The sequence below is a fragment of the Lampetra fluviatilis genome, chromosome 62 (assembly GCF_964198595.1).
Source record: "Lampetra fluviatilis chromosome 62, kcLamFluv1.1, whole genome shotgun sequence".
Lineage (NCBI taxonomy): Eukaryota > Metazoa > Chordata > Hyperoartia > Petromyzontiformes > Petromyzontidae > Lampetra > Lampetra fluviatilis.
The window spans coordinates 5596785-5623417 of record NC_136336.1 but is presented as its reverse complement, the minus strand read 5'-3'; the positions used below and the strand labels follow the sequence as shown (position 1 = coordinate 5623417).

Genomic DNA, 26633 nt, shown 5'->3' with positions numbered 1-26633 from the left:
CTTCGTTGTTGTGAGCAGGCATTTCCTAAACCAGAGTTGTTCAATTCTAGATTTGAAGCTTTCGTGACTGCAAGGATTCATACTCTTTAAGTTCTTTCGGTAAAGTCACGTGGGTAAAAAATGAAATTAAAATTAATAAAAAAATAAAAACAATAAAATCACGACGTTTCGGAGGCAACACAAGCTTCCGTCTTCAGGTGAAACAGAGTTGTTCAGTGCAAGGCCCCACTTGGGGCCACTGACTAGCCCCTGGTGGCCCATGACGTGCAGGCCCTCTCCGACAACACAAACAGTGACAACCCCCCACCACATCATCATCATCGTGCTGCTGTCAAACCCTAACAATTGTTTAAAACGCTGTGGCCCTTCAGCCAGCGGTGTCGTGCGTGGGTAACCGCAGGGCTTACCCCCCTTTTCCTCGTCAACAACTCCGGATTTGGGTGTCAGCGTGGGCCTCATCTTGATCATCGCAAGGCCACTGGTGGGCCCCTGGTGGCCTTAATTGAGGCCCCTCTCCTCCCTCCCCGACAATACACAGAAGGTGGCAAACACCCACCACCACCACCATCATGGTGCTGCTGGTGTCACAAACCCCGCAATGGTTTCAAATAATGTGTGGTGGGGGGCACTCCTCACTCACCACTTAATGAGGTCTCATCGCGGGGCAAGTGGCACCACCACCCACACAGCCCTCGTCTGAAAATTCGTGTAGAAAACCACTGCCCTCCATCACTCACAATCCGTCACTGACCTTACGACGCGACCACCAAGCGGCATCAGTAGCAGCACGAGTAGCAGCAATACGCAAGGCGACGTCGCCATCACCACCAACAACAACAAACAACAACAACCGCCATTCGCCACTCAAGTGGCGGTGACGTCACCGCGGCGCTTGTGCCAGGCTGGGTGCACGTTGAGGCTACCACGTGAAGTGTCCAACGCCCGCTGGCAAGGGAGGTCACGGGGCAGACCCTGCAGGTGCCACGGGTCGACTGACTGAGATGACCGAGATGAGTGGCTGATGCACCACTTGTGCCCCCCCCCCCCCTACTGTGCTAACTTGCTGTGCTTTAGCCACCCGGCGCTCTGCTCGTTGTTGTGAGCGTCGCTCCTCTGCCCTCCGTTGTTGCTGGAGGGCGACTGCCTCCGACTGCCCAGCAGCAGCATCCTTCACGAGCCTCCTCCACATCAACAACAGCAGCACACTCCACCCCGCACCGGCCACACAGCTGCAATGTCAAACTCAGTGGGGCTTTGCCTGGTAGGGTGGGGATGGTTTAGTTGTTGTGTTTGTTTGGGTGATTTGTTTACCTTTTTTATTATGTTTAATTTTTATTATTTTATTACTTTCCTTCTACGTGACTTTACCGAAAAAACCTAAGAATATGAATCTGAATATCCTCCATGGGAGAGGCTCAAACGGCAACACGTTGGGCCAAACTGACAAGCCCCTCCCATTTTTACAAAACCACGCCCATCTGTACGCTAGCCCCGGCCCCCACTCGCAACCCCCGACCCCCACTCCCAATCACCCCCCCACGCAACCACACCGCACTGAATGACGTCATGTCGTCTAGTCCAACAGTTCACGCCCACGTGCCCGCGTCCGAGTGAGAAATGACGTCACCAGCAATGACGTCACCAGCAATGACGTCACCAGCAATGACGTCACCAGCAATGACGTCACCAGCAATGACGTCACCAGCAATGACGTCACCAGTGGCCCCCGCGCGTAATTCCAATAGCGATTCAACACGTGGTAGTAGTGATTTTGCGACCAATATTCAAGTAGAGAGTTTTTGGGAAAGATTGATTAAATAATGTATTACTTTATTTAATACATTATATTAAATAAAACAATACAAATGTAATGTTACGTAAAATATTATTATACATATTGTTAAATATCGTGCTATTTAATATACTGTACTAGCCTTTTGCTCGTCCAAGAACGGGTGTATTGCAGTAAATTTGAAACTTGCAAGCGAAAAGCAGACGGTGAAGTGATATTAATTGCGTCCATTCGTGTGCAATTTGTAAGGCCGCGATGACACAGACCTATTTCATTTAAAGATTATAATCCCTTGTTCATCATGACGTCGTTTTTACTTCGATGTCTCAACAGCGTTACTGAGATCACGTGACGTGAGGGTTCTTTCTGCCTTTGTAGTGAGGGTTGTAAGTTGACGCCGAGGAGGGGGGAGGAGGCGACTCCCCCCCCCCCCTCCATGAGGAGTGACGTCACCATTTGGAGGACGTCACCTGTTCATGATTATTAATGAGTGAATTGACGTGGATTGACGTCACGCGCCGGACACACAGACATTCTTGGCTCATTATAGTACTTAATTATCCAATATAGTATTAAATATAATATTATGTATATGTTATAATTTAATATATTATTAAATATATGATTAAATGTTTATCATTTTATGTTATTAAATAATATACTCAATATATTCTAGATTTGAAGTTTTCGTGACTGCAAGGATCCATACTCTTTGGTTCTTTCGGTAAAGTCACGGAGGTGAAGAAAAAAATTATAATAAAAACTTTTTTATTTAATTTTTTCACCTACGTGATTTTACCTAAAGAACCAAAGAGTTTCCTCAATATATGATCCTTTAATATATTATTTCAAATATAACTAAATATATTTTTATTTAATACATTATTATTTAATATATTTTTATTTCATAAATGATCTAACCCAGAATGCTCTATTATGGATTCCAAATTCACGATGTTGTTGAGCCATCGGAAGTGCAAAAACAAAAAAACCGACTTCGCACGTGACCGGACGTGACGTATGAGAAATCGCCGACAGGATTTGATTAAAAAAAAACTCCGGGACCGGAAGCCAACACCGACCGGCGCACGTGACCGGACGTGACGCGTCCACGCCACACACACAACTTCCTGTGCGTGGCGCTTTCCCGGCGTGCCGTTCGCCGCTCTCCTCTGTTGATCGTCACCGCCCGCGCCGATCGCCTCAAGGGAGGGAAGATACACGGCCGCGCTTCTTCCTCGGCTGCTGCTGCTGCTGCTGTTGTTCCTCCTCTCTCAACCCCACACCCACCTCGCCCTTGAGCGGATCACGGCGATACGGAGTGATTTGAGCGCGAGTTCGGTAACATCGGGCGAGTTGAGGCGTGAGCGCCAGTGAGCGACTTGCGCTATGGAAGAGGACATTCTCACGACGCTCAAGATTCTCATCATCGGAGAGAGCGGCGTCGGCAAGTCCAGGTGAGGTGGTCGTGGTGAGGTGGTCGTGGTGAGGTGGTCGTGGTGAGGTGGTCGTGGTGAGGTGGTCGTGGTGAGGTGGTCGTGGTGAGGTGGTCGTGGTGAGGTGGTCGTGGTGAGGTGGTCGTGGTGAGGTGGTCGTGGTGAGGTGGTCGTGGTGAGGTGGTCGTGGTGAGGTGGTGGGTGGTTGTTTTGTTGGCCCAGGGCGAGGTCAAATCCTGCTTGCGGCTTGGCTTAGCCCTGTGGTGGTCATTGCAACGCCCGCGGGTCACTGGCGGGGCCCATGGTGGCCTTCAGTGCGGGTCAGAGGTGGCAACCGGGTACCCGATACCCGTACCCTACCCGATACCCGGCTACCCGTACCCGGCCGGGTGTCCGTTTGCGACCCTGGTGCGGCCGGGTACGGGTAGGCCGTGAGTCACTGGTGAGCCACCGTTTGTCACTCATTTCGGGTAAGGTACGGGTAGGGAACGGGTACCTGTATCCAGCCGGGTACGTACCCAGCCGGGTACGGGTACCCATTTGCGACCCTGGTGCGGCCGGGTACGGGTAAGGAATCAAAACCCGTTTGCGACCTCTGGTGCGGTGACAACAACAAAAAAACAAAGAGTATAGTGACAACACCTTCCCCAGCATCATCGTCGCCGTGTTGATGTCACACCCCAATGGTTTCGAATGGTGTGGCGGTCCTCACAATGGTGATGTCTTGTCGGTGAAAGTTCCACACCCCCCCCCTCCCTCTGAAAATTAGTAAAGAACACACTGGCTTTGTTTATTATCCCTCTCTCGGGTCAATAACATGAGTGCTGATTTGTGGGGAAGTCAGCAGCGGTTGCCCTATGGATAGGTTCGCCCCCGCCATGCGAATGTGGAATTTGCTTCAATTGCTCATTCGAGTAAGAAATCACTTTTGACTTTGTTTTTTTAGCTGGGAGCTTAGTTGATACAATCTGCCAGTCATCTCACTTAACCCCGAACACCGGGGTCTGCCCCTTGACCTGTCACCCGGGCATTCTGCACTTCGCGTGGCGGCCTTGGTGAAAATGAAAGTGCGTCTCGCCTGGCAAGATGCCCTGTGGTGACGCCATCGTCACTGTGTGCTTTTGTCGATGTCGCAGCTCGACTCGTAGCGGCGTGTACAGCAGTGTTGTTGGTAAAGGCTTGCGAGTTTGTGACCATTGGTATCTGTAGAGTAAAGATTGCAGGAAGAACTCGTGCCGATGGTACTCATGATGAGAGGTGGCGTCGTCGGCGGCTTATCGAGACATCCGTACACCAGTGGATCGATGACAAAGGTTGAAGAGAATTGTTGTTAGTGGTGTACAGTAGTATCAATCGTAGAAATGCCAAAATTGCCGATAACTGGGATAATGGAAACAACGCCCGTATCAATGACAAGGATAATACATACGACTAGCACTAATATTGACAACTAGTACGCTCCATTTTTCGATTTAAAGCTTTCGTGACTGCAGGGATTCATCTTCTTGGTTCTTTCGGTAAAGTCACGTAGAAGGAAAGTAATAAAGTCACGACGTTTCGGCTACAACGCAAGCAGCCGTCTTCAGGTGAAGACGGCTGCTTGCGTTGTAGCCGAAACGTCGTGAGAATTATTTTATTGTGGTTTATTTTTATTATTTTATTACTTCCCTTCTACGTGACTTTACCGAAAGAACCAAGAAGACAGTACGCTCCACTTGTGTCAGTAACAGTCGCAATAAGCAGTAGCAGCAGTGGTAACATTGACAACAAGAATATCAATGACAAGGATGATGTCAACGAATTATAACAATATTCATCACCTGAACATTATATTATTCACAATTGGAACACAAACGCTCACAATAACAGTGATAACGTGATCATTACAATAAGTGGTGTAACAATTGCAACATAATAACTACGTCAAGAAGGATGACCACGTACCATTGCGATTATAACGCAAATGTATGCAGGAAAGCTTCGCTGAGTCTCAAGATTAGTTTTCAGGAGGAGGTCCAACTGCACACTGGGATTTCTGGTCGATTCCAAAAAAAAAAACCCGAAGATTATTGGAGAAATGCCCACCTCACTGCATTCGAGGGGGGATGACACTCAAAAGATCGGGGGCAGATTGGTTCACTCTACAAACTCAGTCCATTAAGTGGGCCAAATCTTAAACGGCGTTATAACACGGGATGTGTAACAATACGCATGAAAAACAACAGTGGTTATAGCAAGGTTAATGGTGACAAAACGAGACGTGGATAAGAGGAATACCAACAACTCTTAACATTCAGCAAAACGCTGCTAATGAGTTATAACGATGATCATACTTCAATATTTACAATTACTGTATAACAATGGTAACACAGTAACAGGCGAAAGAACCATCAGATAATATAACAGCAACACGTATAACCAATAACTGGAAGAATAACGTTAAGAATACCGTAATAAAGATAATGATAACGGATTAATGATGATCACAAGAAGAATAAAAGTTACGAGGATTATGATACCAACAAAAATAACATGGCATAATAACGATAACTACACAGTATATGTAAATAGCATTAACAATGATCATTTGTGGCCATGTCGCTTTTGAAAAATAAGTGAATACCTCGGTGGGCTTTGTCTAGTAGGATGGGGATGGTTTAGTTGTTGTATTTGTTTGTATTATTGGTTCTTTCGGTAAAGTCACGGAAGGGAAATAATAATATAAATATAAAACAATAAAAATTCTCACGACGTTTAGACTGCAACACAAGCAATCGTCATCAGGTGTGAAATCCACAGCAAGAAAATTTGTGTTTACAGTCTTAGAGTCCTAAGACATAAGGCTGGTTAGATAAATACATTGTTTAGTTTTATTTGTATGTATTTTTGTAAGTGATTTATTTACATTTCCTACACTTTGCACTTCTATCGTGTTTTCGTATTGTTGGTTATCGTGACGTTTTGACCCGGTGCCCCTCCTGGACATCAGTGAATAGAGCTTTATAGCTTAACGGATTCCTGCTGCAGTATAAATACAGTTTCTGATTCTGACTTGTTCCAAGCAGTACTTGTGTTTATCGACCTCGAAAGGACGATGGGAGGAGAGTCGAGCCCGGGACAAGGAATTGAATTCACACTCTCACTACAACAACATCAGTAGCAAGAATATGTGTGTTGAACTTCTTTTGCACCTTACATCACCAACCGTGCTAATCAGAGGTGCGGGATAGTAACACAAACAAGGATAGCAGCTTTGGGTGGTCGTCATCCAGCTTTGGATTTTGACCACGACTGATGACAAGATGACGTACAAAATCCATGGCATTTATAATGACGATAACATTACCGGCGAGTGTGTGGCAGGAACTCATCCCCCTGAGTATACAGCCCTGGGCCAGGAGTGAAGGAGACGGCCTGTTTAACTGTATATTTTAGCGTGGGCCAAATTTGATACTCAATTTTTTTTGAACCCATAGAGATGATGGGAGAGTCAATGCCTGACCAGGAATTAAACTAAAAAAAATTAGTTTCACCAGGTAAATAAAAATAGCTATATAGCCCTTTTTCAGAAGCGGCCAGGCTATCGTAAAAGATGGCTCGACGATGTAGAAATGTATAGCAGCAGCCAAATATTCTGAACGTTTGTTTCTAAAAAGCGGAGGACCTTGAAAGATCCACACGACCGCATGGACAAGGTGCAAACCCGACATACAACAGGCGTCAGCATCATGATCGAACCCATGACCTCCTGTATACCAGGCGAGGTAGTTAACATCTCGCTACAGCGGCGCCCCTCTGACCAGCATGATGAAGTATAGTAAACAAAACCTCTCCATGACCCACATGGCGTAGGAAGGGCCTTGATCCAGGCGATGGAATTAAGCGCGATATGTAAAGTGAAACGTATATAAAACATTATTAATACGCTGTGTGTTAAATTTTGATTTAAAGCGTTCGTGACTGCGGGGATTCATAATCTTGGTTCTTTCGGTAAAGTCACGTAGAAGGGAAATAATAAAATAATATAAATATAAAACAATAACATTCTCACGACGTTTCGACTGCAACACAAGCAATCATCATCAGGTGTGAAATCCACAGCAAGAAAATTTTACTTTTTAAAAAAAAAATTGCTGTGGATTTCACACCTGATGATGATTTCTTGCGTTGCAGTCGAAACGTCGTGAGAATTGTATTGTTTAATATTTTTATTATTTTATTATTTCCCTTCTATGTGACTTTACCGAAAGAACCAAGAATACTTTGTGTGTTGTTACGAAGTATTTATAGGCAGTCAGTGTTTACCACGATTATGGTGACAGTGTGTTTGGCTCACATGCCTATGCCTGTCAACCTAGCCCCCGTTTAATTTTAGATGCTGGGAGTCATACAGTGTCTATCGGGGTTGTTTATGAGTCTCATGCGCTCATACAGTTCAGTCTCTCTAAGTTTGGGTTGACTTAACCCAAGTCGTGGATGCGAGTCTTGCGCTTGACAACACACACTCATGACAACGCAGGTGCGCGCAACATGAATAATCTATCTTCTTGGTTCTTTCGGTAAAGTCACATAGAATGGAAATAATAAAATAATAAAAATAAAACATAATAAAATCATTCTCACGACGTTTCGGCTACAACGCAAGCAGCCGTCCTCAGGTGAAGAATGAAACACCACCAAGCTTGGAGCGTATATTTAAGCTGGGCATACGCTCCAAGCTTGGTGGTGTTTCATTTTTCACCTGAGGACGGCTGCTTGCGTTGTAGCCGAAACGTCGTGAGAATTATTTTGTATTTTTATTATTTTATTATTTCCCTTCTACGTGACTTTACCGAAAGAACCAAGAAGATGAATCCCTGCAGTCACGAAAGCTTTAAATGAAGAATCTAATCTCGATTTAAACCTTTACGTGACTGCAGGGATTCATATTCTTGGTTCTTTCGGTAAAGTCACGTAGAAGGGAAATATTATTATGTATGACTCCGAGCATCTAAAACTTTACCGAAAGAACCAAGAATAAGAATCTAATCCTTAAGCTTGTTTGAGATGCTTCAGTAATGTTAGCACATTTGGCGTACAGGCGTGGCAAGGTGTATAGTAATGATCTTGTTGTTCAGAACAAAAGAAAACTTTGCCAGAAGGATGTGGGTGTTGGGGGTGAGTAGTGTGTCAGTGTATTTTAATCACCGGCATGACTTACTTGGCAAACATATTGAGCCCTGTTGAATCATTGTCGACGAGGTGTGTTATGCAATCCCTTAATACTCAACCATCGTTGTCGTCGTCATCATCATCGTCTTACTCACTACACAGAGCCGTATTGAATTGAAATGCAATGCCAAGCTGTTGTGCCCAGTGTCATCGTCACACTACCTTCTTCTGACAAGTCGAGATAATTGAAGTATTTTCTGACACAATCAGTCCACCACCTCTCTCACGTCTCACTTGCTGGGTTTCCCAAACATGTGTCTGCCCGTTTACATTTAGGGCAAGCTTGCGGTATGCATGCGTCTGCTAAAAATACCACCACGTGCGATTAGGTGTGTGGAGTGCTGCCAAAGCTGAAGGTATTTAACCTCTAACCTGCAGTCCAATGGGTCTTGACCCACGATGGGTATGTGTCTGTTGGTGGCTCAAAAGCATGCAGGGGGTTTTGACGCCGTTGTGTAAAGTCAAGTCGTCGAGAGGACAGTCACTGGTACTTGTGTACAGTGTTTCTGGAGGGCCTTTTGAGAAGTGCCAGTGCCATGAGTTGACGCGGCGATTTTCGCGTGGATACAGCAATCCGTTCCATGAAGTACCACACAAGCTTCCAATTGCATCATGTTCTGTGACATGCAGGAAGTGACCTTTAACACGCATTTTAAAGTTTACGTTTGATAAGAAGACTGCGTTGAGGTTTGTGCAAAAAAAAAGAAAGTATATTGACCAAAGGTGCACGGCTAGATTAATGCTCGTGATTTCATTGAGAGGCAGAAAGCGGAGCACACGGATAAGAATAAACGCGCTGATTGATGAATTTTTTTTAACGGTTATTAAACGTCAGTCTGCTTGGACGGCACCCGTCGCTGGCCGATGGTCAGCAATGATGTCGGAGCGGCATCGCAGGAGCGGAACGTTCACAGGAGGACGCGTGCTGAGGAGGCGGAGCATTGAAATCGGTTCGCGCGCGAGGTGGATTGTTACGTTTCAGGATTGTGAGAGATGGGGATGCCAATCGTGGATTGTGACCCATGGCCGGGCGTGGTGCTGGCCCCCCCGCCCCCTCCTCGTGTGCCACAGTGCCGGCCTTCATAGGTGCTCGCTAACAGCACTTGCCTCAACAGTCTGTTAAGGCTATACGGCTATCGTGCTGTGACGGTTCCACCTGAAGACGGAAGCTTGTGTTGCCTCCGAAACGTCGTGATTTTTATTTTATTTTACTTTTAATCATTTTAATTTTTTACCTACGTGACTTTACCGAAAAACCTAAGAATATGGGGGGGGGGGGGTCTTTGTTTTGTCTTTTGGTAGTTGTGATAGTGGTCTCGGTGGTGACTTATAATGTTTGCAGTTGTAATGAGGGCAGCCAGAGTTAAGCTGACTCGCAGATTGTGCCTCGAAAACACGGCTGGGTTGATAGTAGTGGCGGTGGTCGTGGCGATGGTAATTGTGGTAAAGGCAGTTGTGCTTTGACAGCAATCGGAACTTTGATTTAAAGCTTTCGTGACTGCAGGGATTCAAATTCTTGGTTCTTTCGGTAAAGTCACGTAGAAGGGAAACAATAAAATAATAATAACACGTCGTGAGAATTTTATTGTTTTACATTTTTATTATTTTATTGTTTCCCTTCTATGTGACTTTACCGAAAGAACCAAGAATAGCAATCAGAACTTTAAAGACAATTTCTATTTTATGTGGACCTGTAAATTGACAAGCAGGAATTTTGACGCACTGCCCTCTACCGACATCGTGGACTAACAGCAGAGTCTGCAGCGCGGTCCAGATGTTTTGTGACCCCCCTCAAATTGCTGGCGGACCTCTATGCTTTTATTTACCCTTGCCAATTAATTTCTGTTTTCACACCGATTGATATGCAAACACATGAAGTTTTAGATAATTAAATTGGGGTCACAAGACATCTAGACCACCGTGTACAACTCCTTAAGCATGGTGGTCACCCATCGAACAACACTTACGGGCTCAAAAACACACAGATGATTTGCAACGAATTGATTTCCCTACGCTTGGTTCAATATCGGTGTCGTCATTATTGTTTTTAATCGATGCAGTCATTGCATGCCCCAATGCCTCGTTTGTCTGGAGCGTCCTGTCGCAAGCTGCCGTTGTGCGGGGCGATCTCGTGGGTTGACGATGTGCATCACGTGTGAATGTTGTTGTTCTTCTTCTTTCAGCCTGCTCTTGAGGTTTACGGATGACACGTTTGACCCCGAGCTGGCTGCGACGATCGGTAAGGAAATACAAATATTTAAAATCAAGGAAGAAAAACCATGCCTATTCACGGTTACCGCAACACTTTCTCATATGCTTTTGCCCTCGGATGTATTTAATTCGAGATAACAACAGTGTGTTTTAAGACTGTGGTTCTCAACCGAGGGTACGTGGACCCCTGGCCGTACGTGGGGTGGTTTATAAATGTGTATCGCCATTATTAAAGCGCTACGTGAAAGTTAGCCTGCTACTACGCCGATAGGTCAACAGGGGGCAGATGGGAGACTTAGGTTGAGTGGCAGTTAAGCCAATGTCACCCCCCCCCCCCCCCCCGGTTATCTCGTAACCAGAGGGGTGTACCCCGGCTAGGGGCGGAGTGAGCCCCGACGACTCGTGTATTAAAGCCGGTCCTCTCAACGGGACCGGCAGTTGTCGCCCACTCGAAGAACTGAAGACATCTCAAGCCCATGGGGGAAAAGGACACGCTAGCCGGATATCGGGTGGAAGGGGCCTTACCCCTTTGTGTCAGCGACAACTGTTATCGCGTTTATTGTTAATAAACGTGCAGCCTCTAAGAGAAAGTCTCCTATAAGTTTGTACCCACTACAAATGTGTGAAATTATATCATACATGAGAATTATTGGTGAATTAATCACGTTGTATGAATATTCCAATATAAAATAACTACGGCAAGTATTTAATCCTTACGGTAACCTTGAACGACATAAATGATCTTTCTAAACTCATTGACCGTAAACAATGGTTTGCAAGAGTAACCAGCGAGCGTGAACAAATTACGTGAAGCGTTCAGAGCGTCCGTTAATTTATTTTTAATTCGCTTGCAGTTACTTAGCTAAGTTAGGATATACCTGACGAAATGGACGATTGGTTCAAATATTGACGTTCATTAGTCGTACATTTATTTTTCAGAACCGCGTTGGGTCGGGCAAAGGGGGGGCGGGGTGGTGGTTACTCGGTTGAAACAAAATTCAACAAGTCGCCATAAAAAGGTTGAGAAACCACTGTGTTAGGCTATACAACGAGATGACATCATGGAATGACATCACGTGAATGGCATCATCGGGAAGGGGAGGTGGTGGGCACCATGACAACCATAATGTGGCTGCCAAGGATCTCGTTGCCTTCAGCGCCGTTTTTAATTGCCACGTTTTGGCAGCCACACCCTTTGATCACTTTGGCTGATTTAGTTGTCTGCATTTGGCTCGGGCATTCAAGCCATTACTTAGAAACCCCCGAGACAAAGCCTTTGTCAGTGCAGACGTTGTGTTTTGTTCTGTGGGGTTAGGGGGGGGTACTCAGTGTTTTGTGGGTCTTTTTTCTTCCAGGTGTTGATTTCAAAGTGAAGACAATCGCTGTGGATGGAAACAAAGCAAAGCTCGCTATTTGGGTGAGTAGCCAGTGCGTTCGCTCGGCTCGTTGTCGCACGCCATCCACTTGTGGAAATTAATGGTTGATTTCTGTTCACTTTCAAGCGTTGTGCTGTGCAGGCAATTCAGTAATATCGTAGGTGATCCTACTGCACGGGTGTTAATGGTCGTTGCTGTTTCGCTCTCGACGCATGTTTGTTTTTAGATTGTACCGCATGTTCATTTGGACGTGATGCCTTTCGATTCCATGTGCTGGTAGCTTCTTCAAGGACCTGAATAAAGTTGGTGGTGAGATTGGACAGTTTCTGACCAATCTTCCAGCACGTGGAACAGAATGTCAAGACATCGTGCCAAACGATGGCACGATGTCTTGACATGCAACCCAAAAACAAATCAGAGAGCGATACTACGTAATATACTGCTTGCTGCTGGAACAGCAATAAGGTACACTGTCGTTGTTTTGCATATTAAAAAAAAACTGGTCCGAGTGGCCATTATGTTGCATTGCAAATATTCTTTGTCTTGCAGGCTAGTCTCCTTTACCCCGGACATGTTACACATTTGTAGAGCTCAAATGTACTTTTAATCGGGTGAAACCACATGGCAAGATCACCTCCTACTGGCAGATTACATTTATCTGTGAAACCGTAGTGGCCTTTGCGATTAGCCTCGCGCGATTAAGAAGGGTCGAATATGAAATGTAAAAAAAAGCGGTGACGGTGCAGCCTTGTTTTTGCAATAGCTTGCTTTCGCGCGGCACTTTGAATTTCTCCCGCACAGGACACGGCTGGCCAAGAGCGCTTTCGCACCCTGACGCCGAGCTACTACAGAGGAGCGCAGGGGGTGATTCTCGGTGAGTCCGTGCTTCCGTGCTACACAATGTGTGTGGGCAAAGTGAGTCTGCAAGAATTCGGCCCTTTTTTTATCGTTCGACCAGCCGGATGAAGGTCCCCTCACCCCTTGCCGTGCGGTTCGTGGTGGTGATTTTGATCAAATCGAACCGTGCTGCTCAATACGGTTATCTGAAGATGGACACCGTAAACGCGGGTGCAAAGTACAGTACGACACTTTATTTTGCTGCTGCGCTCCCCATTGGCCATATGCATGTATGTTGCACTTTTTTCGCACCGTACGTAGCCAACCGTGCTAATTGGAGGTGACGGTGTATGTATTTATGTTGAACTTCTTTCGTACCACGTGTGCCAAAAAAACATGCTCCTCGGGGTTGCTGCCCTCAGTGTCATTCCGTAGCAGCCTTGTATACAGCAATCTCTGGGTATAAACTATCTTGTCAAGTAGCTATAAACCATCGCACAAACTCCGGTCATCCTCACAGCAGCGGCTTTTGGCTATACCCTTTGGTTCTCGTAGGTGAAAAATATAAATTATAAAAATGAATAAAAGTAAATTAAATCGTGACGTTTCGATTGCAATACAATCATCATCAGGTGTGAAAACCACAGCAATAATTTTTTTACTGAAGTGGCTTTTGGCTAGCCATCGAACAAAGACGGTCACCGCATCACGCTGCGCTTTCAGATGCGCTTCTGCGGCCGTATGGAACGTTCTTCCTTCTGATATTAGGAAGCCACTGGAGCTATGCACTCTGCAATCTAAATTGACAAACTCATCTCTTTAGAGCTACTTTTTAAATCCTTTATATTAAGTTCACTTGCTTGCTCGCTTATGACCGTGCAAATCTTTCGGTCGTTTTTTAACCCACTTCCCGTGATCCAATCGAGCTGACATTTTGCACTCACTCGTTGTGCGTGACAATTTATTTTCATGAAAACAATTTTCCTAAATTTTCAACATTTTATGGAAAAAAAATGTATATTTAATTACCAATTGCTTAATGGTGGCAGGCAATCATCTGACCCATAGGTGGCAGCCATCTCAAGCCAGAGGACGAGAGGACTCTAGCCGCCACGCATATAAAGGATTTATAGTGAAATTAATGTTTTTGTCCTGCCCCCACACCTCCGATGAGCACCGTTGGCTACGAATGGTTGCGGGAAAAGTTGCACATACAACCTAGACGGTTGCCCATCCAGGTGCCATCCATACCAATACCCCGCTTAGCTCCTGAGATCTGATGAGATTGGGCACATTCCTAGTGATTTGGTGATAATCTTTGGTTAAGGAACACGCAAGCTTAAAAAAAAAACAGCTCTTGTAGCTACGCGGGCTAAACTGAATGAGTTTGGGAACATCAACAATGGTTATGTTATGGATCATAGCCTCAGATGGAGAAGAGGTGGCATCCCATTGCTTATGGCATGCCACATGTGGCGAGATGTTACGACCTCGCCTGGTATGCGGGAAGTTGTGGGTTTGATCCCGACCCTGACTCCTGCTGCATATTTGGAGTTTGCGTGTTCTCCCCGTGGTCACGTTGATTTTTCTCTCCGGGTCCTGCGGTTTCTCCCTCCTCAATTAGAAATATGCGTTTTAGAGTATTTGCCTGCGATACATGTACACGTGAAAAGCCACTTCCGTGAGCTATCATTTGCAGCCAGGTCGCTTCTGAAAAAGAGCTATATAGATCCGTGGGCCTTACCTGGTCAAATAAAAAGTCGTTTTAAATAGTTGAATACTATTCCTGGTCAGGCATTGACTCTACCATCATCCCTATGGGATCGAACAACTTGAGTTTCTGATTTGGCCCATGTCAACGTGTGCCGTCAAACAGACTCCGTCGCCTTCACTACTGGCCCAGGGCTGTACACACGGGGGGATAAGCACTTCCCAACCTCTTGTCGTTATTGTTATCCTCGTTATATATGCCATGGATGTTGAACGTGCTCTTGTCATCGGTCATGGTCAATCCACTGCTGGATGACGGCCACCCAAAACTGCCATCGTTGTTTGCGTTACTATCCCGCGCCTCCGATTAGCACGGTTTGGCGACGTACGGTGCGAAAGAAGTTCAACATACACATTCTTGCTGCTGCTGTTGTCGTTGTTGTAGTAAGGGTGTGAATTCCATTACCCGGTGAATAACAAATAGTTTAGTTTACTTACATGAGCAAGGAGACGTACTGACTTTCAAGTTGTGGTTTGACTACAGAGCAAACATGTATTGCCACGTTATGTGTATGATCGGCTCGTATGTGCGCGGTACATGCATCTGCGAATGTTTACGTTGGGGTCGTGTTCCAACCGTTATGGGTATTATTAATCGGTAAAACTGAAACGGACCTTTGTTCTAAATACATTCCTGAAGCAGTGTAAAGCAATGGCAGCTTGTACTGTTAGGAACCTCCTGGTTACACCAGCCCACAGGGGATTATTGTGTCCGTCCGTCCGTCGTGCAGGGAGGGGCTGGGTGGGGAGGGTGGGGCTGGGTGGGGAGGGGCTGGTCACCCCGTGGTGCCCTTATAAAACGTTTAACTTACTCACGCCGGCTTGTGCCCGCCCTCACAGTCGGGCATATTTGCGGAATACACCACGCCGCCGTTGACCCTGGCCATTGACCGAGCAACCCAACGTTCCTACCAGCTCCCTCTGCAGGAATGTGTTAAATTACGGTGGTGAAATGTTGGTGTTTGTTTAGAAGGGAACACGACTAAATATTCCTTTGGAACGATGTGTTTTGCCCGCAGAAGAGTGTGCATGCACACGTCCAAGTCACAACTTCAATCTGTAATCAAAAACAAAAGTGCCTCTGTCCTCTAAACAAGCAACAACCTCATACTCATTTGAGGGTGTTGCATTGAGTTAGTGGTGGGAATTCCACATTCCATTGTTGGGGGGAGGTCTGAGCTTTAATATTCCATCATCATCATGATCATCCAAGACCTCTCCACTGCTGGATGGAGGCTTAGAAGCGTCGCAATCTCTCGCAGTCCTGTGATGTAGCAATCGCGTAGCACTTGCACGCGAGCTGGTTTCCTCGGGGCGGTTATGACTCGTTAAATGCATAATATATACGTGTACCCGTTTTTCAGATTAATCAGGGGCATAATTAGATATGTGACCACATCGTCCCAGTTGTGTCCACGTGGTGTTGTGCAATCGGCAAATGACATTGCGCAGTCACAATTAAATTGCAGGAGTGCTGACGATAGTGGTGGTGGCGGTGGCGGCGAAGTCATATTGTTGTTTTCTCAGTAGTGGTGGTGGTGCTTGTTGTGCTGCTGCTGCTGCATTTGTGGTGAAAGTGGTGTTTGGGAAATGCCTTAACCGTGCCCTCCAGCCATGCACCCCGCCCGCTATGCAGCGAGCATCGTGGTAGAATGCACCGACCAAAGGGCATTTCTCTTACGTGCCCCTCGTGTTTTTGGCAGTGTACGATGTGACCAAGCGAGACACCTTCTTGAAGCTGGAGAACTGGCTGAGCGAGCTTGAGACGTACACCACACGCAGCGACATCGTCAAGATGCTGGTGGGAAACAAAATTGACAAGGTGAGCCTTGCACATCTCCCCACCTCTGTGTGGTTCACATTCCACGAGGGCCCAAGTCAGTAGAACATAAAATCAATCATTTGGTGTTTGCACTATTCGTAAAAGAGCAAGTTGTCCTTCCCCCGCACCTCCGATTAGCACGGTTAGCTACGTACGAAAGAAGTTCAACATACGTATGAGTGGGTCTCTGGTTCTATATTAGTCTCTGGATCTATATGGGTGTCTATGGGTCTCTGTGGTTCTATTTGAGTCTCGGAATCTCTTTGGGTGTCTGTGTGTCTCTGGTTCGAGTCGAGTCTTGATCTCTGTGGGTCTCTGAGTCTTTTCCTTCTGATATTAGGAAGCCACTGGAGCTATGTACTTTTAAATCATCTAGATTTAAAATTAATTTCTTGAACAGCCTTTTGTATTTATCTATTTGTCCTCCGATGAGCACTGTTTGCTATGTACGGTGCGAAAGAAGTTCAACATAATTATAGATTTGAAGCTTTCGTGACTGCAAGGATTCATACTCTTTGGTTTTTTCGGTAAAGTCACGTAGGTTAAAAATAAAATGAAATTAATGAAAACAACTAAATTAAATCACGACGTTTCGGAGGCAACACAAGCTTCCGTCTTCAGGTAGTCGCTGTAGTACTAGTACTGCTGTAGTACTAGTACTACAGCAGTAGTAGTACTAGTACTGCTGTAGTACTAGTACTACAGCGACTAGTACTACAGCGACTTTGGCCGTAATGATCGCTGTAGTACTCCAGCTACTTTGGCTGTAACGGTTCCACCTGAAGACGGAAAGCTTGTGTTACCTCCGAAACGTCGTGATTTAATTTAGTTGTTTTCATTTATTTTATTTTTTACCTACGTGACTTTACCGAAAAAACCACAGAACAAGTTCAACATACACACATGCTACCATCACGAAGGCACGCAATGTTCAACAGGCATGGTGTGCAGTGGTTTTGCAGTAAGGGGCAATGTTGCTACGTGATTATCCCAGTGGAGTACTTTGTGCGTGCACTTTAAATTTTGGCCAAGGCAGACCGTGACGCCCCAGCACACAATGGGCTTACTCTTTGCGAATGACGTCACAGGATTCTTTTTTAAAGATGGAAAATACACACCCACAGTATTAATCGGTATCAACATAGGGTAAGGTTTCCCGGCTAAAATGAATACTCTCATAGCACAACAAGTTAATGCTAAATTTAGATTTAAAGCTTTCGTGACTGCAGGGATTCATATTCTTGGTTCTTTCGGTAAGAAAAAAACGCCACTTTTTTCAAATTTTCTTGCTCTGGATTTCACACCTGATGATGATTGCTTGTGTTGCAGTCGAAACGTCGTGAGAATTTTATTGTTTAATATTTGTATTATTTTATTGTTTCCCTTCTACGTGACTTTACCGAAAGAACCAAGAATAAGTTAACGCTAGCTAAATAAAAAAATATATGAGCACACTAACTGCCTGCTTGTTTGCAAGCGTTCCACGGGACAATGTTTCGTTTGGCCTCGTTAACTGTGCTGGGAAAATATTGTGAGCATTAAGATTGGATAATGAAACAGTTGTTGGCAGCTGTGGGATGTTGTTACGTCACGCAGGAAACGAAAGGGAACAAAAATAAATGAAATGTTGCATTGAAACGGCGAACCTGCAGATGTAGTTGCGTTTCCTGTGTACGTTTTTTGCACACGCATGCACTTCATCACAGGAACGTGACCAACAGCCATAGATCACGGCGTATGCATGTGCGCGGCGTACTCTGCGCCTGAGTAAAAGAATAGTCCCCTGGGGAGTTGGCCTTGATGCTGTGCCCAACAAATTAGCTCGCTCTATACCATGTGCGCATGACTTCATCTTTAATTTTTTAAAATCTCTAAGCGGTATTGGAGACGATACAAAGCGTGGATGAACATGTCACGGTTTAGCGGCCAGGCACTGGTTTCATCCCTGGCGACGTAGAGATCCGTTTCAGCAGTCGACGGCTGCAGTGGAGTAATCTTTTTACTTGTACGGAAAGTACAGAAAAGCGCACGAACAAAGCAACTCAAATGCTTAAACACAGTACGAAGCAAGTATGGGGAATCGAATTTTGATTTAAAGCTTTCGTGACTGCAGGGATTCATCTTCTTGGTTCTTTCTGTAAAGTCACGTAGAAGGGAAATAATAAAATAATAAAAATAAAACATAATAAAATAAATCGATCTTGCGTTGAATTGTCGTATTGTGAAAATGTATCTTTTATCGTAGAAAAAAAAACCCAGTGCCGACTGTTAGAGATCGTAGGCAGCCAGCTTCAACGGAGGCTTTTATTTACATTTGCAGTCCCAAACTTGTCAAAAAAATTAACCTTGGCAAAGGCTCCTCCAAGTCGACCTCGCAGTGCCCCTTCTTCAGAGCATTGCCCCAAGTGGTTTCTAACCTTTCTGACTTAAAACTTTCGTGACTGCAGTAATTAATTTTTCTTTGGTTCTTTCGGTAAAGTCACGTAGATAGAAAATTAAATTTACAAAAAGAATACAAATAAAAAATAATAAACCAAAAACTCCACGACCTTTCGATCGCAACACAAGCGGTCGTCATCAGGCGACGACGACCGCTTGTGGTTGCGATTGAAGCGTCGTGAGTTTTTGTTTTCTTATGATTTTTTACGATTTTCATTCAATTTATTTTCTATCTACGTGACTTTACCGAAATAACCAAAGAATATGTATAACCTTTCCTTCATCGTCTTGGTTCTTTCGGTAAAGTCACGTAGAAGGGAAGTAATAAAATAAAAATAAAAAAAAACATAATAAAGTAATTATTATATAATATTAATATATTATTTTATTATGTTTTATTTTTATTATTTTATTACTTCCCTTCTACGTGACTTTACCGAAAGAACCAAGAAGATGAATCCCTGCAGTCACGAAAGCTTTAAATCGAAATTTAACCTTTCCTTCATTTGCTCGGTTGTTTAATTTGTGCCCGCTGCCACTTCCTGATTGTGCTTGCAGGACGGGAGAGTTCTGGACCGGACAGAAGGTTTGAAGTTTGCCAGGAAACATTCCATGCTGTTCATCGGTAAGTCTATCTGTGCGCGCACGCACGCATGCTTACTTTCTTCTTAGGATTATAAGACGCATTGTTTTTTTCCCCCTGTATCTTAAAGCATCGGATAATCTTGGAAGTTCTAGATTTGAAACTTTCGTGACTGCAAGGATTCATACTCTTAGGTTTTTTCGGTAAAGTCACGTAGGTAAAAAATTTAATTAAAAGTTAATAAAAGTAATAATAGAAATAAAATAATAAATCACGACGTTTCGGAGGCAACTGCATGGATGCAGTAATTTTAGCTGTGACGGTCCCACCTGATGACGGAGACTTGTGTTGCCTCCGAAACGTCGTGATTTATTATTTTATTTTATTTCCATTATTACTTTTATTAACTTTTAATTTTATTTTTTACCTACGTGACTTTACCGAAAAAACCTAAGAGTATGAATCTTGGAAGGTGTGTGTGACTAGATTCGTATAACTTTATTGACACCAGGCACAAGTATGGGGTGCATCTAACTTTCGGGAGCATAGTATAATCTTTAGAATGCAGTGCAGTAGTTGTCAGCAGCTTACACATCTACTTCCGCTTTTATCTAAGTCCCTATGAACCAGAATCAAATTGACACATTCTGACACTGTTAAATAATGCATGTGATAAGGTTGAAAGAAATATATGTATTACCACCTTTTTTATAGGATGAATAACACAGTGTTACTGTATTGGATTTACCCTTAAGACAATGTGGTAAACACTTTCTTTTACAGTAAAACCTTGCATTTCGAGCATAATTCGTTCCGGAAACGTGCTCGTATATCAAAGCTCTCGTATATCAGTTGTGACCACGTGACGCTCGGCAGACAAAGCGTATACACGTACTGCTCGTATTGCAAGACCTCGCTCGTTTATCAAGTTAATATTTACTTAAAATTTTGCTCGTCTTGCAAAAACACTCGCAGAGACCAAGTTACTCGCAATCCAAGGTTTTACTGTATTTAACCAGATTAGAGGTCTTTGCTATTTTATTTTTTAGCACCGCAAACTAGCTTTATCGTATTTAAAACTTCCAACCATTTTGTCAATCCATACCTGTGGACGTGAAAGAACCTGTGATGTTATTTAAAATGAGTTTGACATCTGTGACGGTATCACTGTCCAGATTTCCCCTAAGAAAAATAAAATCACCCACAAATCACTTACATTTTACCCCTCCTGGCAGACAAGATCAGTCTGTAAAGCAAAGTTCCTTCGTGATAGTATTTGTGTGATAAGAGTGGCAAGAGTGCAAATAATCATGTGTCCTGTTTTTGTTGCACAGCGCTTGAATCCTGTGTGTGTGGGAGGGGTGGTGCAACGGTTAGCGCACCGCGCTACGAACTGGGCAGACACGAGTTCTATTCCCGTTTACGACCAACACCGGTGACGATTATCTGAACCGGTCCCGGGCCTCCCCGAGGTCGACTCGGCCTCAAATGAGTACCTGGTGCTGTGTGTAAAACATCGCCACTCGGGAGACAAAGTCAGCCAGGCGTGGTATTGGCCACCAACACCCCCCCTCGTGTGCCGTGCCGGCCTTCATAGGTGCTGCTCGCTTAACCGCACTTGCCCCTAACAGTCTATTAAAGTCTACACGGCGGGGGACCTTTGTGTGTGTGTGTGTGCGCGTGTTCCACCACCGCGTGCGTGCGTGCACGCTGCTCAGAGGCGAGCGCTAAGACGCGAGACGGAGTGCAGTGCGCCTTCGAAGAGCTGGTGGAGAAGATCATCCAGACGCCCGGCCTGTGGGAGAGCGAGGGTCAGGGCCAAAGCCGCTCCGGCGTGCAGCTTGGGAGAGACGAGGCGACGCCGGGCGCCGGGAGCTGTGGGGGCTACTGCTCCCTCGCCTGAGCGTCGCGCAAAGTCCTTCGCGCCTTTTCGTCCCACGCCCCCAAAGCTCTCCGAACGCACAAAGCACGACGACTACGGCGGCGGCGGCGGCACGCACTCCAGCCAAGTCTGAGCCGGGCTGACCGTTCATTCAACGCCCAGCTCTTCCCCGCTCCTCTCCCCACCCCGCACACACACACACCGACAGCAACCACCACTAAGTGGCGGTGACGTCGCAACGGCGCTTGTGCCAGGCTACGTGCGCACACACACACACCACACACACACCCACGGCGCTTGCTTAGTCACAGCGAGTGCCCACAGGGAGATTAGTTCGCTCGCTCAAGCTTTTGAAAAAACAGAGGTACAAATGTGTACCGCCTTGTAATTTAGCGAAGGGCTTCCGTTAGAATGAGCTCAGCCGCCCCCCTCCCCCACTCGAGAGAGTATAATCTTACAAACAGGAAAACTTGTATTCAACCCAGACTCTGGTTCAATTACGATTGCAAATTGTGTCATCTGTACTCAATTCCGATCGCCATCGTTGCTTGAGTTAACGAGGCTGCTGTAATTGTTCACTGTAATTGACCCCAGGTCTGATTCGACCTCTTTCACTTCGACCTCCCCTCTGTCCTCCTGTGTGTGGCAGTCCGCTGCTTTCGTCTCTTTGGGTTATGTATCTGTCGTGTATTTGTTGCACTTGTTATTTCTCTCGTGTTTTCGCCATCAGTTTGATTGAAAAAATAAATAAGTCCTCTTTCACGAGGTTCATATCATGTCGGGACGATTTATTTGGCACTGCTGAGATCCTGGTGTTGAATCTGGACGGTTAAAAACGGAGTTATCAAATTTAGTGGGTTGATGGGTCTGAGCCAAGTCACAAAATGTGACTGGACTGAGACCACAAAAGTAATTACATTTGCATTTTCACTAAATTGGACAGACCATATAAAAAATTTAAAACAATATCCGTTTACCGGATGTGTGGTGAACTTTGCTGGGCATACAAAGGGTGTGATGGATAAAGGAGGCCTATTGAAGTGACTTCAGAAGTAGTTCTCCGACATCCTCTTCTGAGGCCTTCCTCTGACGGGACAGTGTTTAAGCTGCTTGCCGGCTGGCAAGAATTTCCAACGGGAAATGAATTTGTCATTTTGACAATGAAAAAAAAAATGTACCATTTAAAAAATATATATCTTAAGTAAATAAATACGTGTAAAAATGTACGGGGAGACGGATGCTTTTTTTTGTTACACGATTCTCACTTGAGTCGAGCAAGCGCTTAACATGCAATATTAGCTCGTGTGGGAAAAACAATTATAAACTAACACTTTCCCGTCCTGCTTTGCGATGCCGTTCAGTGTCGGGTCACCGCAGCGGTTTTCTTTCGACGTTTCGGGGAGCGCGACGTTCGTTCCATCCACGGTGATGCGAACCTTCACCGACGCTGTCGATCCTGCGATGCATGCCGAGCATGTGAAGTAGGGAGAAATGTATTTTCAAGCACACTTTTATTTTACCGGGCAACGCGGCATCACGACGTAGTGGTTCACACCCGTCAATGCGGAGATTGCACACCTACGGAAAGGATCATTGTCTCGTTCAGCTTTTGTCAAGCTCTCACTATATTGTTCACGCATTTGTACATTGTTCTTAGCTGCTTGAGCCCGTTGTGGGTTGACGCCGTCTTTATATAACCCTATCGCGCCTTTTGAAAGTCGCTTGAGAACTCGACTGTTATAATGTTACCCTCGGCCACTGTTCTCTTACTGAAGGTATTACACGTTGTGCAGTCCATAATAATCCCTTTTGAAATTGGACCGGTACAAATGTATGAATAAAAGAGTTAAATATTGGAAGCACTTTTCTGTTCCTCCCCCTTCCCTCCAAGCCGTTTTGTCTTTTGATTTTAGAAAACTGCATGTCTCATCGAGTCCCGTTTATTAACTACTAATAATGTTAAGTATGAATCATGGGACTCTTGTGTATGAATGCACTCGTGGCCACGGGAGGTAATGACAGGGCAGTTGTGAGTGTGAAGGGACTGGTGGCCACGGGAGGTAATGACAGGGGAGTCAGTTGTGAGTGCGAAGGGACTGGTGGCCACGGGAGGTAATGACGGGAGTCAGTTGTGAGTGCGAAGGGACTGGTGGCTATTGGAGGTAATGACAGGGGAGTCAGCCTGCAGTGCGAAGGGACTGGTGGCCATGGGAGGTAATGACAGGGGAGTCAGTTGTGAGTGCGAAGGGACTGGTGGCCACGGGAGGTAATGACGGGAGTCAGCCTGCAATGCGAAGGGACTAGTGACCATGGGAGGTAATGACAGGGAAGTCAGCCTGCAGTGCGAATGCACTAGTGGCCACGGGAGGTAATGACAGGGCAGTTGTGAGTGCGAAGGGGCTGGTGGCCATGGGAGGTGGCCACGGGAGGTAATGACAGGAGTCAGTAGTGAGTGTGAAGGGACTAGTGGCCACGGGAGGTAATGACAGGGGAGTCAGTTGTGAGTGTGAAGGGACCGATGGCTACGGGAATGTTCGAGAAGGGAGCGTGGTCAGGCGACTGAAGAGGACGGTGGAGACTGACGGTGGAGTGAGTGTCCAAAGTCGAGAACGATCGAGAAGGGGGGCGTGGCTTCGTGTTGGTATATAAATGGAGATGTGCGGGAGATTCGGGGCTGCTGCAGTGGGGTCGTGGTTCAGAGATACAGCGCGGTAACTGTTTATAACATGGTGGGAAGCCATTGAGACAGGTGATCTCTCACTAATACTATATAACCCCAGGGATGGACTGATAAAAGATTTAACACAGCCGGGTGTGGTGTCCATTGTGAACATGACTAGGATAATGTAACTATGTAAATAAATTAAGGAAATTCTCATTACCTGGGGTGCACGCGCTTTCCGGGTGTGCGAAACTTTGCCTGGTTTTTTTTAGAAGGTAAGGGGCCGTCCATAAATGGCGTCACGCACCAGGGGGGGTGGGGGGTTAATAATATTAATGCTATCCCCTCCCTTTGATGCTGCTAATCCTGCATAATGCACGGGCATAATATGACTTTGAAACCCCCCGCCCACCTACGCATTTCACAAGTAGTACTAATCACATACCTGCATTTCCCATAAATATACTAAATTCCTCTTGATATGCAAATTATTTTGTCAAGGCGCCCTTCCCCCCTTCCAACCCAGCTTAAATATACGATCCAAGCGTGGTGGTGTTTCATTCAGACGCTGTCTCCCCGACAGACCTGGTCTTCACCTAAGGACGGCTGCTTGCGTTGTGGCCGAAACGTTGTGAGAATTATTTTATGTTTTATTTGTATTATTTTATTACTTCCCTTCTACGTGACTTTACCGAAAGAACCAAGAACTCTGATAATGTATGCACTGTCCTTGAAATTGATTGGTCCACACCCGAGACAGCTTTTCTTAGAGCCTAGTCTCACATGGTGTTGGACCAGATGACGCCAAAAGGTGCACAACTCAAAGACACTGCACCATCAGAGTATGAGAGCTCGGGTTAAGCATTTACACCATTAGAACCTCATTGATTATTATTATTATTATATTATTTAAATTTTCAAAAATAATTAAATTAAAATAACTAAATTAAATCACTAGTGATTTTTTTTTTCATCTAAGTGACTTTACCGAAAGAACCAAAAAGTATGATCTTATACTTTTTAGATTTTTTTTGTTGCCTTTCGCCTAATTGAGCGGTCAAAACCAAACAAAAACTCTTAACAGAAAAGGTCGAGATTACAAATTGAATAATCTTGAGCAAATTATTTTGATTTCCCCCCCGGCTTTTGATCGATTTTACAGCGAGAGGAGGGACACGGCCGTAGCACGCGCGCGCGGCGTGGAGATGGAGCGATAAAATTATCGCGTCGGTGTGCAGGTCAGCTGTGCGAGCAATAGCCGAGCCTGAAGTCACGGAACGATACAAATGGGACCGCGGCCCTTTCTGTCCACAGTGAATTCTGCTCGAGATCTCCCCGCCGCCCTGTGTCTCCACGTGTCTCGTGACCCCCGTTGAATTCTCTGCCACTTAATGTTTGTAGACGTAAAGTTTAAATTTCGATTTGAAGCTTTCGTGACTGCAGGGATTCATCTTCGTGGTTCTTTCGGTAAAGTCATCACGTAGAAGGGAAATAATAAAAATAAACATAATAAAATAATTCTCACGACGTTTCGGCCACAACGCAAGCAGCCGTCCTCAGGTGAAGAACAGGTCTGTCGGGAAGACGTTATTTTATTATGTTTTATTATTATTATTTTATTATTTCCCTTCTACGTGAATTTACCGAAAGAACCAAGAAGATGAAGTAAAGTTTATTTAAAACAAGAGTATCAGAATGTTTATTTCGTCTGCAGGAGGAATCCGATGAGCGATTAAGCTCTTTTTTTGCACAGATGTCCGGTAGGGAACACGGGGTCAGAACGTTGCAACAATAAACAGGACTAAAACACGATAGGAGTGTAAAGTAAACAAATCAAAGTGCTGTATAGGAAAGGTAAACCAATCGCCTAACGTATACGACTAAAACGAAACTGTGTTTACATGCAAACGGAAAAAAAAAGTTGGGTGGTCACAAAACATCTGGACCACGCCGTACATGTGTAAATGTTTGTTTTGCTCTAGCATATTTGTTGACGTGACTAAGCATTTAGAAGGGGGCCGATGTTGCATTGATAAACTCATAAACTATCTTTTATTTTACCAGGTTAAAGCCCACTGAGCTGCTTATGTCGCTGTTTTGTTTTCTTCAGAAGAGACGACCTCGCCTGGTATGCAGGAGGTCGTGGGTTCGATCCCGACCCGGATGCTTGCTGCATATTTGGAGTTTGCGTGTCTCATCATCATCATCACGATGGCTATGAGATGTTAACTACCTCGCCTGGTATATAGGAGGTCGTGGGTTCGATCCCGACCCTGACGCCTGCTGCTGTATATTCAGAGTCTGCGTGTCTCTCTCTCTCCATGGTCACGTGGATTGTTCTCCAGGTCCTCCGTTATTTTCCCCTCCACGTTTAAAATCGACGGCACGCGTATAGAGTATTTGGCTGATATGAATATCCACGTGACGACAAGCCACTTCATTGAACTATCATTTGTGGCAGCCAGGTCGTTTCTGAAAAAGAGCTCTATGGCAGCTCAGTAGGTCCTAACTGGTAAAATAAGAAACACGTGTTTTTCATAGTTTAACTCGTTAATAGATTTGTACTAAACATCTTGATGATGGCAATACCCCTCCTGACAAAAAAAGAGTCT

General features: G+C 45.2%; 2 protein-coding genes across 2 annotated transcripts in view; one reads left to right on the top strand and one right to left on the bottom strand.

Moving 5' to 3' along the window:
* Positions 1-26633, bottom strand: part of LOC144951398 (uncharacterized) — a 493651-nt gene that overhangs the window by 445212 nt on the left and 21806 nt on the right. The gene's annotated exons all lie outside the window — the stretch shown is intronic.
* On the top strand, positions 2920-23218 carry RAB18 (RAB18, member RAS oncogene family). The gene is made up of 7 exons (XM_078881667.1): positions 2920-3249; positions 10623-10678; positions 12006-12067; positions 12828-12900; positions 16337-16455; positions 19453-19519; positions 21196-23218. The coding sequence occupies exons 1-7, from the start codon at positions 3182-3184 to the stop codon at positions 21378-21380; spliced, it is 630 nt and encodes a 209-aa protein (XP_078737793.1). The 5' UTR covers positions 2920-3181; the 3' UTR covers positions 21381-23218.

Coding starts and splice junctions, on each gene's coding strand:
- RAB18 (XM_078881667.1), top strand. CDS start 3,182: ATGGAAGAGGACATTCTCACGACGCTCAAGATTCTCATCATCGGAGAG. Junction 3,250..10,622: donor AGCGGCGTCGGCAAGTCCAG/GTGAGGTGGTCG, acceptor TTCTTCTTTCAG/CCTGCTCTTGAGGTTTACGG. Junction 16,456..19,452: donor TGGGAAACAAAATTGACAAG/GTGAGCCTTGCA, acceptor TTGTGCTTGCAG/GACGGGAGAGTTCTGGACCG.